The following is a 17,819-nucleotide window of genomic DNA, read 5'->3' as shown; positions in this document are numbered from 1 at the left end:
GGAACCCAAGAAGCCTGAACCCTCACAAATGTCGGCAGCCATCTTGCGCCAACACGTGGAAATAGACTTTGGTGAGGGAAGTAACTTATGCTTTATGGCCTGGGATCTGTGAGCTCCTACCTCAAATAAATACCCTTTATGGGAAAAAAGAAAAAAAAAGACACCCCAGATAGCTGAGGAACAGGACCCTCCCCTCTCTAGAGAACCCTAACTCAGTGCTACTCGACATGTGGTCTGAGGACCTGGCAGCACTGGCATCTCCTGGGAGCTCGTTAGAGATGCAGGTCCCATCCTAGACCCTGCTGATTCACAAGACCCCTGGGTGATTTGTTTGCACACTAAAGTCTAAGAAACAGTGCTCTAACTAATCAAGAAGGTATAGCATAGCAGTTGTAAACAGATTCCAGAGAAAGACTGCCTGAGCTTGAATCTTGGCTTCGTCAAATACAAATACTAGTTGTGCAACCATGGGAAAGATGTTTAACCTCTCTGTGCCTTAGTTTCTTCACTGTAAAATGAGAATAATAATAGTACCTACCTCATAGATAGCTGTGAAGATTAAAGGAGGAAATCTGCATAAAGCACTTAGCATGGGGTTGGGCATAAAGTAAATACTACATAAAGATGATCAATTTCTATGAATACAAACTCAAAAAGGGTGTCTAGGTAGAGTGAACAAGAAAAGGCCGAGCCTGACTGTCTTGTGTCTCTCCAAGTTTCAGCACATCATGGGACCCTCTGGTCAATCCTCGAGGTGGCAGCTTCTCAGAAATCATCCTACATATCTCTTAGGTGGACAAAGACCCAGAAAAAGAAAGGGTACATAGCTGGACTGGGAGAATTGAGAGAACAGGGTAAAGAGGGGAAGGGAGACAAGGACAAAGAGGTGCTCTAACCCCCATTCCTCTAAGACCCTAACCCCCAGATTCCCTCTTAGGGCCCTTTTCTAGCTCCTGCAGCCTTTAGTCTGAGCTCCTGAGCAACTGCTGTGTCCTTATAAACAAAAAGAGCAGAGAGGTGAGGGGAGAGAAAGAGCTGCCTTCCGACTATGATTCTCCCATCAGACTAGGTGTTTCCTAAGAGCAGAGATGAATCTTCCCTCATCAGACAGGAAGCTCCTTTCTCTGCTCTATCTTGTAGTGCCCCAGGGCATGTAGAAGACCTGGGCTCAGAACAGAACATGGTTAACAAATGGGGACCACGCAGGACTCATACTTCCCTGAAAGACAAACATCAACCCTTTTCTGCCCCTTATTTTCCCTGGTTCACCCATAATCTCCTTAGACAGACTCAGACAGCAAGAACTCTCAGCTGCTGCTGAGAGAACTCCAGGTGCCCTCCCAAGGGCCCAGTCAACCTGTCATCCCTCTCTCACCTCCCCCATAAACCACAGCTTTTGTTCCAGAAAACTTGCCAATTCCGTCTTCCCCTACATCCCACACCCCAACCACCAGAAACACACGCCTGCACACCCAGGCACACGCACACACGCTTCTGTGGGGCCACCAGGGCTGGCTGGCCACCTGCCAGCCCCTTTTCTCTTGGCCACCAGGAGGCTGGGGGGAGGCACAGCTGTTGCAGCTGACGATGGCCCCAACCCGAGGACTGCAGCTGTTGTCGACATGGGGGAGGGCAGGGGGACGATTTACACCGCAGGCCAGCCGTCTGTGTAACTGGAGCCAGGCACGTGGCCAAACTGACCCCCAAGTCCCCAGGGATACACTCGCCCCCCCACTCAACCTGTACCCCCTCACCTTGGCAGACTCTTCCCGCCGGGCCGAGTAACGACGATGCAGACCTGGGGGCGCATGGGTGGTTGTGGTCAGAGAGAACCGCACGTCCGCTGCACTGCCCACATGGGACCTGGAGTGGTGGAAAGGAAGGAAAAGATGACCCTGAGTGCTGAGAACGCAGTTCATACCTATTGGGCCCAAAGAGCTAAGGGGTCTTCAGCTTGGAGAAGAGAAGGCTTAGTAGGACACAGCACTCTCATGAACGTGTGCAGGGGCTGCCATGTAAGCAAGAGATGAGACTTATACTCTCTTGTTCTAGGGAGTCAGAATGACCCAGGGGAGAAAGTTTTAGGGAGGCAGTTCTCTATTTAACATAAGAAGGACCTTCTAAATAGCAAGAGGTGGCTTAGATGCAACTGGCAACTTTGGGGGAAAAAAAGAGCTCCCCATTAAAGAGGTATTCAAGCAGAGGCTCATGGCACTGAGAGAGGTTGGAAGGCATGATTTCAGACAGTCCTTTTCACTCTCAGGGTCTTGGCCTTCTCCCCAGCAACTTGCCTAGAGTCTTCCCATGATCCTACCAAGAAACTTCAGAGAACATAGAGAAGCCATTTTGATGGCCCCAAAGGTCTACTCCAACCTTGAGATTTCAGGATCCCAGGAATGACCCTCTGAAATATCTGGAAGCCTCCCCTAGTAACATTTCTTCCTTATCCCTTCCCACCTTGGAACCCTCAAAGGACCCCAGAGCCAGGAGACAGGGTAAGCCAACAACAGACTATACAAGGCAGCTGGAGGGAGAGAGGGGTTCCTGCTTATCCCCCTTTCTCCCCTGCAACTCAGCCTCAATTCCAAGATGGCTCCAGTGATCAAGGCCAGAGATTCCAACCATTAAAGACAGCAAGCAGTGGAAAGTGGCTTCATGTACTCTGGGCCATGTCTTATTAAACTGGGGTCTTGGTTTCTTCTGCGCCATCTACAGAAGAGCAGAAGTAGGACTAACCTGCACTAGTGCTTTCTGTCTCAATTCCTTGCTTCATTCTATATCCCTACATGATAATTCTAGATGAACCTGAAGATGGCACTTAGTTCTCTACCACCCCAGACACCCACAAGCTTCTCTTCTTCAAGTTCAATGCCCCTTTCCCTAATTTGAGGAGTACACCCTCCCACCAACACACACACATGGACAAATACATTCCCTTTAACTTCTCTTCATGGAAGCCAGTCCCTATTTCCCTGATATAACAAGTGTACCACTGGAGAGAACTGCAAGGGTTCTGATCTAAGAGACTTTCATATAGAGAGAAGACAGCCAAGAGCCATGGACCTTGAGTGGCATCATCCACTTCGGTCTCCTCACTCTTCGCTCTGGAAGAGAACTGAGGGCAGGCTTGAAGTCTGAGATCACTGTCAATTGCTTCACACAATGAGGAGAAAAATCCAAAAGTTCCCTAAAATGTGGGTCTAATTCAAGCATTAAAGGGAGAGCTCCACTCACCAGCAGCTCTTAAGATGTTTTCAGGGAAAGGGATGCCACAACCTTATTAGCAACATGGCATCTAGTTCTCAACAGGAAGGAAGTTCTTGCCACCCATTTCACGCTCTCTGCTGTCTTTCTGCCCACTGCCTGCTACCTGGACAGCCATCCCCCAGAGCCCTGGTGACGGTGTCTTAAAAGGACTAGAGTGAGTGCACTCCCTGTCAGCGGGTCCTGGGGGCAGGGGTGAGCATGCAATGCAACAGGCCCCTCTCCGAGAGTATGCCTCTCGTCAAGGAAGCAGGAAGCATGGCCTCTGTCCCATGGCACCCAGGAGGGAGCATCATCTGCTTTACCTGCCTCTCAGCACCCCTCAGGGGACAGGTACTCTCTTCTACACTGCCCAAGTGAGCTGGGTGACTTTAAGCAAGTTCTCTGAGTCTCAGTGTCCCACCCTGGATAGGAGGAGGACCCTGAGGTCCTGGGCGGTCTTTTTGTGGGAGGAAGTCTCCTTCCTCAGGGTCCGTCCAGGACCCCATCCCAGCACGCCCAGCCTCCCGTGCTCCAGTACCTGGAGTGGATGCCATCCACAAACGGCCCCCCTCGACCCTTCAGCTGGTCCACCTCTTGGCGCAGCTTCTCAATCTCTTCAGACAGGCGGCCCTGTGCCAGGCAGACCCGGGGTGGGGGTGGGGGCCAGGGTGGGGCAGAGAGGGGAGAGTGGGAGTCAGAGAGGGACAGAGAGGACAGCAGAGTTGGAGAGGAGCAGAAGAATGCACTGCAAAGTCCAAAGCCAGGGGCCCCAGGCCAGGACCACAGATGACACCAAAGAGAAGAGGTCCAACTGGAAAGTGAGCAGAAGTGTTGGCAGGGGGCTGGCAGAGTGTCGGGCCAGGAGAGGGATCTGTCTAGGGATGCTACTGGAACAGGCCTGCTAACCCTGTCCACCAACCATGGGCACAGAAACGAGATTGGCAGCAGGGGGACCCCTCGTGCCCTCCAGACCTCAGGGACATGGCTGGGGCAGGAACAGTAGCTCATCCTTCAAGAATCACCAGGGTTCGAGGCCCCCACCAAATCCTTCTCTTGAGCGCTTCGCTGGGCCCTGCCTCACTGCTGCCCACCAACGCCACCCTATACCCTATGCATCTGCCTCAGCTTCTTCTTTACGTGTGAGTCCTGATGTATGCACGGTGAAGGGCTAAAGTGAAGATGAATGAAAACAACGTATGTACAAGGGCTAACATATCGGCTAACACAGGGCCAAGTGTCAGAGCAGCTGCTTGAAAATCTGGCGTTTTCTTTGTCTCAGCCACCCCGACCCTCCCAGCCTGGGCGGGGCTGGCGGCGGAGGGGTACCTTGTGGTGATGCTGCTCCTCGATCTGCCGCTGGGAGCTCTCCAACTCCTGGATCAGCGTGTTCTGGGGGAGAACAGCTGTGAGCCACGGACCCCGCGCTCCCCCGACTCTGCCTCTCCCAGTCTCTGCCCCAGCCCTCGGGAGCTGCTCTCCCAGCTCTCCAGGCCCACCCCAGCCTTATCCCCGCCGCAGCCTCGTCCTGCTCAGGCCTCTCATCCCAGCCCCGCCCTTCTAGGCGGCCAGGCTCCACCCACACCTCGCCGGACCACGCCCCTTCCTCTGGCCCCGCCCCCGAAGCCCTGCCCCCCTCTTCACCCCGCCCACCCAGGCCCAAGCCCTCGGCACCTTCTCCTCCAGGGCGGCCATGCGCTCCTTGAGGTGGAGCTGCAGGCGCTCGTTTGACTCGCTGAGCAGCCGGTCCACGGTGTCTGACAGCCGTTTGTTGTGGTCCTCGTTCATCTTCTCCCGCTGGCGCACCTGCACGGCCAGCCCGCCTTGCACCAGGCCACCGCCAGGCCTTCTCCCCGCCCTCTCCCAGGGCCACCCACCTCCTCCGGGTCCCCTTCTCCTCCTGTCTCCCGCTCTCCGATGACCTCCTCCCCCACCTGTGGCATAACCCCTCCCTTCTGTGGCCCTATCCCAAGCCAGGCCCTCGCTACCACCCTTCCTCCGCGGCCCTGCAGGTGCCCTCACCCTGGCCAGCTCCTGGTTCTTCTCCTCCAGCTGCCCCTCCAGCTGCCGCAGGTGCTCCTCAATGTTGCCATGCCGTTCTTCAGCCTGGGCACAGTGACAGGTCAGCAAATCCTGTCAACCTCTCTGTCCCTCCTCCTCAGGCCCGAGTCCCATGCACCTCAGTGTCAGGGTCACCTTGGGAAGCAGGGCTCAGGTACTAACAAAGCCCAGCTCCCACCTGTAAGAATTGCCATCACCATCGCCTTTCTTCCAAGTATACCCCCCCACTAGCTTCCCCCCACCTCCTTCCTTAAGCCTTAAAACACGGCAGAGCGGGCAGCTCAAGAAACCGTTGTCCTCCCCACCCCCACTTCCAGAAAAAATTCCACCTGAAAGCATGAACTACCATAAATTTCCTCTATTCCTCGAGCCTGGGCTCAAGCCACACTGCCTGGGTTCAAATTCTGGCTCCCTCTCTTATCAGCTGTGTGATTCTGAGCAAGTTACTGAACCTCCAAGTGCCTTAGTTTCCTCAACTGCAAAATGCAGGTAGTAATCGCACCTATGCCCATCGAATTATTGCAAAGACTAAATGAGGTAATCACGGGGAGCACTGGGAACACAATAAGCATCAGCTAACGTTATCCATGGCTACTACTGTTACTAAACCAGCCCAGGTAGAATGGGCTCCCTTTCCTTTCATGTATTTGCACTGTCTCCACTGATGAAGTTTTCCAGAATATCTCACCTCTTACAGCCAGGAATCCTTCCTTAACACCCTCCTGCTATGACTCGAACGTATTCATCACTTCAGCCCATCCCCTCTGGTCAGTTTTTGGGAGACATCAAAGCCAACTGCTTAGCATCCCACACATAACATCCCCTGTTGTAATTTAAACCTAGTCCTTCACTCCTGGAGGCTGGAAAGCACTTAGAGACCACCAAGTCCAACCCCATCCACCCAGCGATAAGAATGCTGAGGCTCAATGCGGGAGGGGTGACTTTTTCAAGGTCACAGGGGCAGTCAGGGTCAGAATCAGACTTGGTCATGGGTCTTCTAAAGAATGGCCAGGCAGTGATTCCAGGGGCCTGTGCTTATTAAACACTGTTCATGGGTTGGGGTGGGGGTGGGGGGTCTACAGTGATCCCAGTGACGTCCTCTTGAAAAACTCCAAACTGCTGCAAACATTCCTAAATTCTCTCTCTTTTTTTTTTAAAGATTTATTTATTTATTTATTTCCCCCCGCCTCCCCTGGTTGTCTGTTCTCTGTGTCTATTTTGCTGTGTCTTGTTTCTTTGTCCGCTTCTGTTGTCGTCAGCGGCACGGGAAGTGTGTGCGGTGCCATTCCTGGGCAGGCTGAACTTTTCTTTCACGCTGGGCGGCTCTCCTTATGGGGCACACTCCTTGCGCGTGGGGCTCTCCTACGCGGGGGACACCCCTGCATGGGGGGGCACTCCTTGCGTGCATCAGCACTGCGGATGGGCCAGCTCCACACAGGGTCAAGGAGGCCCGGGGTTTGAACCGCGGACCTCCCGTGTGGTAGACGGACGCCCTAACCACTGGGCCAAGTCCGTTTCCCTCCTAAATTCTCTTGATTAACCCACTGCCTGTCTGTATCCATGCATTTACCTAACTCTTCCCGAGCCTTGTTATCAGCGTAAATACCTCCATAAAGTTAACTATCCACTGGGTAAAAGTATACTTTTTTTATTCATCATAAAGCTGTAGCCTTCAAACAACCAGTGTTCTAGATCTAGAACAGTGCAATATTTTTTTAGCTGCAATAGACTTTATTATCTTTTTAAAAAAAGATTCATAGATCACACAAAAAGAACACTGCAATTTGATAGAGAAGGATGTGTTCAGCCTAAACTCCACCCCCACCCTCTTTGGGGATGTAAAGACTTTGATCCTCTCTCCTCTCAGATTTCATCTTTCCACTCCAGTCCTAAACAAAAAGGATTTTAACTGCAGCAGTATAAATGATAATAGAAATACTTGGCATCAGCATAGCCTCTTCTGCTTCTCATACCCCTTCTTAACGTTTTCATCACAGTCCCTTCAGGCCACGAGGGTGGGATTTTTCTTCCTGACAGGCACGAGGCGGTACGGCTCCCAGCATCACACAGTAAGTGGTTTCCTGGCTCCCAGTCCAATGTGCCTTCCACCCTCTTCCCTCACTGCCTGGTTCCATAAGAGCTCAGGCAGCAGGGGACGCAGGCGGGTGCCCAGGCCCCTGGCCCACTTGCCTTGGTGAGAGCCGCGATTCTCTGGGCCAGCTCGGCCTCCACCTCCGGCAGCGTCTCTGCCTTGCGCATCGTCTGCTGCAGCTTCTGCTCTGCCACCTCCAGCAGTTCCTGTAGGTGTCGAGCCTTTTCCTCACACTGAGAAAGTGGGGGTGAGAAAGTGGTTCAGGAAGGAGCAGTGAAGCCTCCACCACCACCACCTTGCCTCAGCCTCAGCCTGCACCAAGCAGGTGACGGGTCAGGAGCAGCAAGGGACAACCAAGATGCCTGACTCACCCGCGATGTGGCTTCCCCTTTCCAAGGTGACCCACAGGACCCCAGGAGCATTTGGGTCACCACGGGAAGGTTCTGGCATGATCAAGGAACCCTCCAGAGTCAAATGCAATGTACACTCCCAAACCATCTGGAGGAGATACCTGGCGGTGTAGAGACTCCTTGTTGGCCAGCTCATTCTCTAGTTTATCATTAAGGTCATGGATGGATGTGGCCTCACGCTGAGCAGCCAGGTAGCGCTTCTCCAGGGTGGTGATCCGCTCCTCCATGTCCTCCTTCTGGGCCAGAGCCTGGGTGGGAGAGGTGGGGATGAGAGAGAAGGTCACCAGCCTCTGCTCGCCCCATCCTCACCATACCTCCCCACCAACTCCTGGCTGGATCTTCTCCACACCTTCCTGCCAGTTTCTGACCTTGTTCCATCTTTCCCACCACCCTTCCCTACCCTGGACCCCGCCAAGTGTTCACTCTTGCATTCCCCATTCCCGGCCTCGCCTTCCCAACGCACCCAGGACGGCCGAGCAGTTGTCCTCCTGAGTACCAAACGCTCTGCACCAGGCAAAATGCGGCCATTAAGAGCCGCCCTCGCTCACCTCCCGGAGATCCCGCTGATGCTTGCTGCTCAGCTCCTCTGACTTGATGAGGTCCCGGCGGGCGGTGCCCAGGTCCTCCTCAAGTTCTGTCACTGTTGCTGTCAGGGTGACCAGTCGCTCCCGGGCCTGGCTCAACTCAAAGTTCTGTTTCTCCAGGAGCTCCTGCAGCTCCTCTACCCGGCTTGCATCATCCTCCAGGGACAGTAAGCCACCCATCACTCAACCAGACCAAGGCATCCCACGCCCCTATCCCACCCTAGGGAATGGGGGGAAAGACAGCACTCCCCGGGCAGGTCACACCTGCAGCTACACCCCTCTTCCTTTTACCCCCCTGCCCACCCCCCCAGCTCACTCCAGACAATGGGCACACACCCTTGCTCTCCTTTTAGCTCTTGAAAAACAATAGTCTCTGCTATCTCAGTCTTTTGTAACCCAGAAAGAGGCATGATTAACCGGATGAGAGAGAGAAGGAATCTTGCCTAAAGTTGACACACAAGATCAATGGTACTCAATATTCAACTGAAGTTGACAAGCATAATACGTGCCTAGCAGTGTGTTGGACACAAAAATAAAAATCTATAGATTTCTTTGAAGACGGGTGGAGGAAAGAAGGAAAGAGAAGTGGGAATATTGGAGAAGTCCCCAAATTTAATTAAATCAGCTATGCTACTGAATGAAGGCAGGGCAGGGCCCCCCACCCTCCTATCTTGGGGGGTACACATCCCTGCTCTGCAACTGCCCCCTGTCCTACCTTCCACAGGCGTTTTGTTTCCAGCTCCACGGTCCCCTCCTCTTCTGCCACTCCATCTCGAACCCCTGCCCCCTGCTGCAGGGCAGACACCTGTAGGGCACATCCCCCCAGGGCAATAGGTTAAAGAGAAGAGAACCTCCTCCAGGTTCCAGACTGTTCTAAGCCTGTCCCACCCCCCCACCTCCCAGACAGAGGCACCCAGCCTAGCCTTGACTAGCAGTCTCCAGCCAAGAGATTTGGAAGAAATCGGATAAGGAACAGAGAGTGGCAAAGGGGTAGCCCAGCCTGGGCTCCCGGCACTGCAGCCTACAGGTGGAGGGTGGACAGGCAGCTTACCTGCTGGTGGGCACCTGCTAGCTGCTCCTCCAAGGTGGTCACTCGCTCCAGTGCTGCCCGGAGCCGCTCTCGCACCTGCCCGAGGGAAGGGGAGAGGGAGGGAGGAAGGGAACCCCACTGGGCTTGGGCTGGAGAGGCCCGGGCTTGTTCTGCCACCATGGGCAGAGGCAAAGAGAAGGGCATGCCAAGAGGCAGATTTCAGGAGCGAACCTTGTAGAAGGACCTTGAAATGAGGCCTTCAGTAGGCAGGAGCCAGTTCTGAAGCCAGAAGGCAGTTTTCCCTAATCGGGGGATGTGGAAGGCTCAGAGAAGGGACACATGGAGGCTCCAGGGAAGCCTGGCCAGGTGGGGTCGGGCCAGGCACAGGCAGGCTGGCAGCCCAGGCTACCTTCTCATCCAGGGCCTTGTGGTGCTCGAACAGCGACTTGAGGGCCTTCAGCACCTCCACCTCGCTGGAGACCCCCGAAGGTGACTGGGCCTGGCGCTTCACCACGGTCATCCGCAGCGACCGCTCGTGCCGGGACACCAGGCACTCTAGGTGTTCCAGAAGCAGCTGGCAGGGAGGGAGGGCTGTGAGCACATGCCCAGGGGCTCTGTGCAGGGCCCACAGACCACGGGCCAGTCCAGCCGCCCCGTTGTTAAAATGGTAAAATCCTTCCACACTGGTTAGTAAATAGCAGCTGCGCCAATGGACTGCCCACCCCAGGCCAGCGGCCCCGGCCTCTCCTCCAGGGCAGCCGCCAGACAGCAACTGAGGTGACAAGCCCAGCACTGGTGGTTAAATAACTTGACTACCGCCCTGGATGTAAGGCAGGACGGGCTGAGGAGGGGCTGGAGCCGTGTCTCTGGCCCTGGCCACACCTGCTCCCTTGGTCAGGGCGTTCACAGTGACATCCCCCCAGGTCCCCACCCCTGGCACACCACCTCCACTTACCCTCGTGTTGTTCCGTTCTGCTTTCAGCTCTGATATCTCTTCCTCCCGTTCCAGAAGCTGCTCCCGACACATGCTCAGCTCCCGGGTTAGGGTGGCAAATTCCTGAAAATCCCCAAGGTCCCTCAGTGCTTGGGGATTCACCCCCTAAAGAGGACTGGGCATGCGCAAGTCAGGGTGGGGTCCTTTCCCCTTCCCTTGCTTCTACTGCCTGCCCCCAGAGCAACCCCTCCCCACCCATGTGGCCAGACAGTAAGCCTGGGCCAGCAGGGTCAACCCCAGAGGGGCCCACACCCCCAAGCATCCCAAGTATGTGTCAGGGATGCAGGGACAGGCAATAGGGTGGGACACAGGGGTGGGGAAGTCGCTCCAGCCACTAGTGTGACCTGATGACATCCACCTCCCACTTTATATTTCTGTTTTTCCAGCAATTCAATGAATTTCCCCTCAGAAATTGATGGAGGGAATCTCCTCTCCTGGTTTGGGGTAGTAAGGTCTAAGTAGAAATTGATGCTGATTAGAGAGAGAAGTATAGGGCGCTAGGAAGATAGCCTCTGAGTGACTGCCCCAGAGAGCTCGTTCTCTCCCACCAGCTCTGCAAGCTGCAGGGGGGATGCAGGGATGCGGAGATGGTGAACCAAGTGTTAGCCAGTCACAGGCAGAGGGACCCAGTCAGCCACATGGCTCCATCAGGACAGGGTGTGTCCTGCACAGAGGCCAAGGCACCCACCCTAGTGTACCAATGCCCACAAAGCGGCCCTGCAAGGGGGACCCAGGCCCACATCGTCAGGCCCTGACACCTTCCAAGACCTTTTCAGCCCACACTCCTCCGTCAGCCCTGCCCAGGCTGGCCCCCACTGTCCCAGGCCCATCATAACTTACTTCTCTAATTAAACACCACCTCCTTCCAAAAGGTTTTCAGATGAGTGGCCCTAACGCCTGGACGCTGCAGGTCTGAGAGTGACAGAACAGAGGTTCCAGTCCTGGCTCGCATACCAAGGACTCAGCCCGAGGAAGAATTCCTGATGTCATCCCCTTTTAGCACTCCAAACCATGCAGAAGGGAGCTAGGAGGGCTCTGGGCAGGGGGCAGCCTGAGAAGCCGCTGACCTCTGACCCTGCTCCTTGATTCCTGCCTGCCCACCAAGGTCGTGGCCGAACGTGGTCACACCCCCTGCTGCTTTACCCGCCAGCTCACACACGCACACACGCACACCCCCAGAGACAGGGCTCGATGGAACCCCCAGCCCCATGCCAGGACACCGCCACCGAGGACCTGCCTCGAGCTCAGTGGCTGGCCTGGTCTCCCTGCCCGAGGCGCCCCGCACCTCCACCCACTCTAGCCCACCCGACACACTGCTGCCAGCACCATCTCCCAAAGTGCCATGGAGGCTATGAAATTAAAGACAAACTTCTTATCCTGGTTTTTAAGGCCCCAAGCCTATCTTTTCAGACTTCCCTGTGCCGGTTCCTTCCCACCCACCCTGCAGTCCAGCCAGCCGGGTCACCTGCTGTTTCCCAGTGCCAGTAAGCCTTCCTATCAGCACCCCTTTGTTCAAAGGGCTCCCTCTCCCCAGAGAGGCCCAACCCTCAAGCAACACCTGATGAAAACAGGTCCGAGGCAGTGGCCTCCTTGGGGCCTTCCCAGGGGTTGGGAGCACTGGGTCAGGAGTCTATCATTCAGCCACAAGCATTTGGGAGTGCCAACTATGTGTGCAGCCCTGTGAAAGACCTAAGCCCTGCCCTCACGAAGCATCTAGGGAGGACAGGCTCCAGGCCCAGCCCTCCTTAGCCGTGTGACCTTGGGCAATTGCCTTAACCTTACGAACCTCAGTTCTCTAATCTGTGAAACAGGTAACAGTCCTACTTCCAGTACTGCTATGAGGATTAAAGGAGTCAGTTTACAGACAGTGCTTAGCGCAAGTCCATCAAAGGCAGCTATTTTTATCACTGGTGGTGATAAACCCTTTGGGGCCTCTCTTATCATCCTGTACACTGTCTTCTAGTCCTCTGGGTTCCTGTTCCTCTCCTTTCTAGCCTGAGCTCCCTGACTGGGCGCTGGCTAGTTCAGGGCCTTGTGCTTAGGGAGGCAGGAAGGATGCATCCTCCCACCCCAAATCTTCACCAGGGACCCTCGTGCTTATTGTGAAAGCATCACAAGGCTCTGCTCCATGGCTTCCAAGCCCTGCCCAGGAAACTCATGCACCCAGGCCCAGCCCTGGCTCTTCTTCCTGCAGAGGGGAAAGGGCCTAGGGCTGAGTCGAGCTGTCTCCCCCATGCCGGCAGCCCCGTCTGCCGTGCCCATGATTCAGGGTGAGCCACACAACGTGGCCGGGGCCTGGTTTTCCATACTGTTTCTCTCCTGGGAAGGAGGCAGAGGGGCAGGCAGCACGTTCAGGCAGTCACTGTGCTCACTGTGGCTGCAGACCGGCAGACCCTCCTGGGGCCTGGCTCCTGGGACGAGTCCACACCTTCTCTGATGCAGCAGGCCCAGGAGCCCTTCTCTGTGTCTGCTCGCTTCTCTGTCCTCCCAGCATGCATCTCCCCTAGAATCTCTACCAACTGGCTGAAAAGTAAGAAACAGAGAGTGCTCCGGCCAATGTGGCAGAGTTAGAAAGTACAGTGGAGCAGTGAGACACTGCTCTGGAGGCGCAGAGCTGGGGTCCCACACCTCCCTCTGCCACTAGCTGAGTGGTCTTGACCACTTCACTGATCGCTCCAAGCTTCAACTTCATTGTTTGTAAACTTGAGCTGATGGTGATAATAGTATCAGTTTCATAGCTGTTGAGAGAATTTAGTGAGGTAATCCACAGGCAGAATGCAATAAATGGTAGCCATCCTACTGCTAGTGGTAGGTTCTTGAGCAGGAGATGGGTGTCAAGACTCAGCTCTGCCTAGAATTTGCTATGTGACTTCTCTTGTTTTTTTCCATCTGTGTAGTAATGGAGCTAGTCTAGGGATCTCGAAAGCTACCCCACCTCCACTTTTCTATGATTCTTCAACCCGTAGGGCCTTACTCTGGTAAGGAGCAGCCAGGGCTGAGGTTTCTTTCCAGTCTAGGGTGCCACCTGCTGGCTGCCTGGGCTCACTGCAGCTGGCAACTCTGGCTGGGTTTTCTTCCTAGTGAACATTCCTCTCTACACGGGGCCAATTCCAGGCTGAGGTGCTTGGGAGTGACAGGGAAAGGGTTTACTTAGGGAGATAAAGAGTAGTAAACGCCTCATGGATCCCAATTGCTGGTATGTAAATTGATGCAGATTAGCTGAGGGCCCAGAGGATGCTGGACTCAGCCAGGGCTGGGGAAGAAGGGGATGAGGGAGGTGCGGGGCATTAGGGCTTACCTGGGGGAGGGCGGAGTTAAGGTGGCGCTGGAGCTGGTCCCGCTCATGCAGGGCATCCTGGAGGCGGCTCTGCGTGGCGGCCAGGGTCTCCTGACTCTCGCGGAGGGACTCCAGCAGCTTCTCCCGCTCATCCAGCATATTCACCATCAGCTGCTCAAAGTTGGCGTCGCCATCGGCGCCGTGGGGGGGCCCCAGGGGGTCCCCCTCATTGATTGTGGGCATCACCTCACACATGGTTGGGGATGGGCAGAACCTTCTCGGCGTCAGGGGACGGGGGAGGGGCTCACAGAGTTGGCACCTCCAGAGGCACCCAGTGCCTGGGTCTCAGAGGGGACAGTGCCAGGTGGGAGGACAGCTGGGCAGGGGTTCTCCCATGGCATCAGTTGCTCTTCCTCTGAAAGGAGACTGGTGCCTGAAGGGCTGTAGACTGGAGCCAAAAGGCCTGGCTCAGCCCCTCAGGACTGGGGCTGGGTGCCCTGAGTCCCCAGACAAGCGGGCAGCAGCCGAGTGTGGCCATGACAGGCAGGGAGGCGGGGGCTGGAAGGAGCGCGTTCTCTCAGACTGCGCCCTGGAGCCTGCCAGAGTCCCCGCTGGGTCCCCCGGCACTCATCGTTTCTGGAGGGCAGAGCGTCGAGTCTGGGCAGGTCTGTGGGAGAAGAGACTGCTGTGAGGACCAGCCTCATGGAGAAAGGATACCCAGGAGAGGCGGGGCGCCGCCGGGATGTGAGGAGGAAGGCACCGGGCACGGAGTGCGCGGGCCGGGGAGCGAGGCGTTGCGCAGCCCCTGCTCCAGGCTTACTCACGCAGATGGCGCCTTCCTCTGTTCTCCCGAGGAACACACATGCCTACAGCCGGAGCCTCTGCCGCCCGCGGCCCCTGCTCCTCCCGCCCCACCCCGCCCCCCACCCCCCGCAGCTGTCAGAAGTGCAGCCGCAGTGGTTCCCCCACCCACGTGGCTCGCTGGCCAAATATAGAAATGATTCAGTCAGCGTTAGGGGAGCAGCCGGCAGGATGCCCAGAGTCCTGAGACCTGGGTATGGGAGGGTGGGAGTGAAGGGAATAGAGTCCCTGGCCCCTCCCCCACAGCCCTCCGCCCCACCCTCACTCTGAGGCAAGTGCAGAAGGGGCGAAAGGACTCGTAGTAGGTGTAAGTCCCTCCTGGACCCCAGGCTGGACTCCTGGGGTCATAGGAAACAGGGGTAGAGAACACTGGCACGACATGGCCCCTTGGAGAGGCACAGGCTGGGCACTGGGGCAGGCAGGGAGCCCTGACCCACCGTGATGCCCATAATTCAGGGAGGAGGCCCTGGCTCAACTCATTCCCCATTTCTGAATCCTGCCAAGGAGTAGGGCACTCAGGCCTGGCAGGCAGCAGGCTTCCATTCTGAATTCATAGCCTGTCACCTATGGGTTGGAGCAAGGGCTGCATGATGGAAAGGACCCCAGGGCTGACGTGGGACGGGGTGCTCCTCTCCTAGGGCAGGGCTGAGGGGGGGCTACCTGCTCATGGCTGGGAATCTGTTCCCTCCCTCTAATTATTCACTGCTGGCACTGCCAAAAGCCACCACCTAGGGCAGTTATCCCAATGATGCCTTGAACTTGGCACACGGAAGCTCAGTGGTCAGAACACAGGAAGGTACACTGATGATGGCAGCGTCCAGCTGGGTATCTCTCTCCACCCACTGTTGAAAGGTCACAACCTTCATTGGTTTTCAGAAGGAGCTGTCTTCAGAGCTCCCACGACATAAGAGATAGAATGTGAAGCGCCCAGCAGAGCGATGGACGCACTGCAGATGCTCCATAAATGGTACTTTCCATCCTTCCCAGCACCCCCCATGTAAAAGGCATGGGGGCAGTTGTCTCTCAGGCTAGGAGGGTCAGGGTGGACAAGGGGCATTGGGACCCAGTGTGAGAGGTCAGACACTGGACAGCCCCTAGTCTGTGGCAGGGCTGAACCCACTCATCCCCACCTCCCGACGCCCTCTGTGATGGTGCTGGTGACCTGGGGTGGGGGGTAGGGAGTAAGAGGGATGCTGGGAAGGAATGGGTGCTCACACCCACAACCATTCCCAGAGGGGCCCAGTAGTTCAAGGAGGTGTGCAGGCATGTACACACACACATGGACACACACTTAAATTGACCTAGGATTGTGGAGACTGAGGACATATTCAGTTCTCAGACACAGAAAGTGGCCATAATCTCTGGCCAAGGGGATCCTTTTCCCAAACTGAGGAGCCACAGGTGGAGGGCAAGGTCTCAAGAGGTTACAGAGGTGAAAAGTAGCACCCTTGCCTGCACCCCCTCCCCAACACTGTTGCTGCCAGGGCAGCCCACGCTCACCTCCCTGCCCCAGAGAGCAGCTGGAGCACAGGGGAAGGGCTGCTACCCCAGACTTGCTAGAGCTGCCACCTCCCTGACGCGGGCATCATGGCAATTCCTGATTCCCCCCCACACCACACTCAGCCCCTTCGCCCCGGATGCTCCAGGCCGTAAGCTCTTCACCTCCCGTTATAGTTGAAAGGCTCCCAAGGCCCCAGCAGACCTCTCCAAGCTCATCATTAGCCATGTCTGCCTCCTCTCGCCACCCACCCCCTCCACCCTCCCACCCACTCCAAGAAGAAATGAGAAACCAGAAGAAAAGGCCAAGCTAGGGAAAGGGCCCCTCGTGGCAGAGGCTGTCCTTCAGAAAAGAGGATGCTCAGGAGCTCAGGTTCCTGGGAATGCCCTCGGCCAGGAAGCATCCCAGGTGGCCCCCAGTGTGGTGTACAGGACAGAACCCAGAGCTGAACTAGGAGACCTAGCTGCAGTTCTGCCATAGACCAGCTGAATGATCATGGACTTGTCACCACCTACTCAGGCTTCTGTTGCCACTTCTGTAAGATGGAATCTACGAACCTTGATTTGCCCAACTTCGAGAGTTAAGATGATGGATGGGCAGAGCTTTGGAAAGTCGAAAGCACCTTATAATTGCAGGAGAGTATGAATTACCCAGTGCTGGGCAAAGGCACTGGGTTTGGGAAGTTCTTTATAGGAAGGAGGCTGGGGAAATTCCTGGGCAAGCCAAGAGGGTCCTGAGGTGCTGGCTGTTTGGTACAACTTGGCCTCCCCAAATCCTCCCAGTAATTCCAGCAGTTGGGAAGCTGGCTTGTGCCACCAGCCCTTCCAAGCCAGGTGCCAGGTAGCATCTCCACTTCCCCTGGCCAAATGGCATCACACAGAGCAGGCTGAAGGTGGGCTCAGAGAAGATGCCAAGCAAATGCCCCTACAGGACTGGCCAGACCTCCTGCTCTGCCCTTCCCCCACCACCACTGCATAAGCAGCGGGAGCAGAAGGGAGCTCTAGGATAGCACGTTGGGACACCTGGCTCCTTCTGGCTCCAGGGCTGTCTTTAAATAGCGCAATTATCATCTCAGCCTAACAGAAGCCTCCTCAACTCCTGCACAGTTTTGAAGTAAAACTCACGGGTCTGGATTCAGAGGCAAAACCGCCAGCACCCAAAGCAAGCATTGCAAGGGGCTTTGCCAGAGAGGTGTGTGGGCAGGCTGTGAAACAGAGGAAGAGGGCTTGAGAGTGAGTGGGTGTGAGCGTGTGTGCGAGGAGGGAGGGGTCAGATGAAAAGTGGGTCTCTGGGCTTTATAAACACATAGGAGGCAAAATCTGAGGCATTTCTGGCTTCCCCAAAGTCACCCCCAGCTTCTCCTAACACACATGAGGGATGGGCACTAGGGGCTGCTTTCCTGGCTCCCTCCTGCCGTACCAGATGGCAGGCCTCGCCGCGGGAGCTGGACCGGCCAGGGCAAAGCTGCTGGGGGCTGCGCTCAAGCCTGAGGGGCCGTGAGCAGGACACAGAGGGAGCCGCAGAGCTAAGAGGCAGGAGAGGAAGGGCATGCACGGTTCACCCGGAGGAAAGGGACAAGCTTCAGGAAATGGGGTGGGGATGGCATCCAGGAAAATTGTCTTGATTATGAGAGCACCTGGGATTTATTCAATCTTGACCCTGGGCTGGGCACTGTAATGTCAGTTGACATAGATTAACATAATCCTCACAGTCTTCAAAGGTAGATTTTGTTCTTCCCATTTTACAGACACAAGAGCTGGGGCTCAAGG

General features: G+C 55.8%; 1 protein-coding gene across 9 annotated transcripts in view; it reads right to left on the bottom strand.

Annotated features, from left to right (window-relative positions):
• PPFIA4 (PTPRF interacting protein alpha 4) overlaps nt 1-17,819 on the bottom strand; it is a 54,010-nt gene that overhangs the window by 27,479 nt on the left and 8,712 nt on the right. For all 9 annotated transcript variants that reach the window (XR_009180196.2, XR_009180197.2, XR_009180195.2 and 6 more), the window contains exons 2-14: nt 13,713-14,358; nt 10,376-10,477; nt 9,830-9,994; nt 9,442-9,516; nt 9,106-9,195; nt 8,355-8,546; nt 7,908-8,054; nt 7,495-7,629; nt 5,266-5,349; nt 4,918-5,049; nt 4,573-4,635; nt 3,785-3,876; nt 1,755-1,863 (exon numbers count right to left, since the gene is read on the bottom strand). Coding sequence is in view for 2 of the 9 variants with exons in the window: in XM_058274982.1 (XP_058130965.1) it covers nt 1,755-1,863; nt 3,785-3,876; nt 4,573-4,635; nt 4,918-5,049; nt 5,266-5,349; nt 7,495-7,629; nt 7,908-8,054; nt 8,355-8,546; nt 9,106-9,195; nt 9,442-9,516; nt 9,830-9,994; nt 10,376-10,477; nt 13,713-13,946 (1,620 nt within the window). In the remaining 7 variants the exon portion in view is untranslated. The remainder of the gene's footprint in view (nt 1-1,754; nt 1,864-3,784; nt 3,877-4,572; nt 4,636-4,917; nt 5,050-5,265; nt 5,350-7,494; nt 7,630-7,907; nt 8,055-8,354; nt 8,547-9,105; nt 9,196-9,441; nt 9,517-9,829; nt 9,995-10,375; nt 10,478-13,712; nt 14,359-17,819) is intronic.

Source organism: Dasypus novemcinctus, chromosome 13 (genome assembly GCF_030445035.2).
Source record: "Dasypus novemcinctus isolate mDasNov1 chromosome 13, mDasNov1.1.hap2, whole genome shotgun sequence".
NCBI classification, from domain to species: Eukaryota; Metazoa; Chordata; class Mammalia; order Cingulata; family Dasypodidae; genus Dasypus; species Dasypus novemcinctus.
This window is presented reverse-complemented; position numbering and strand designations above follow the sequence as displayed.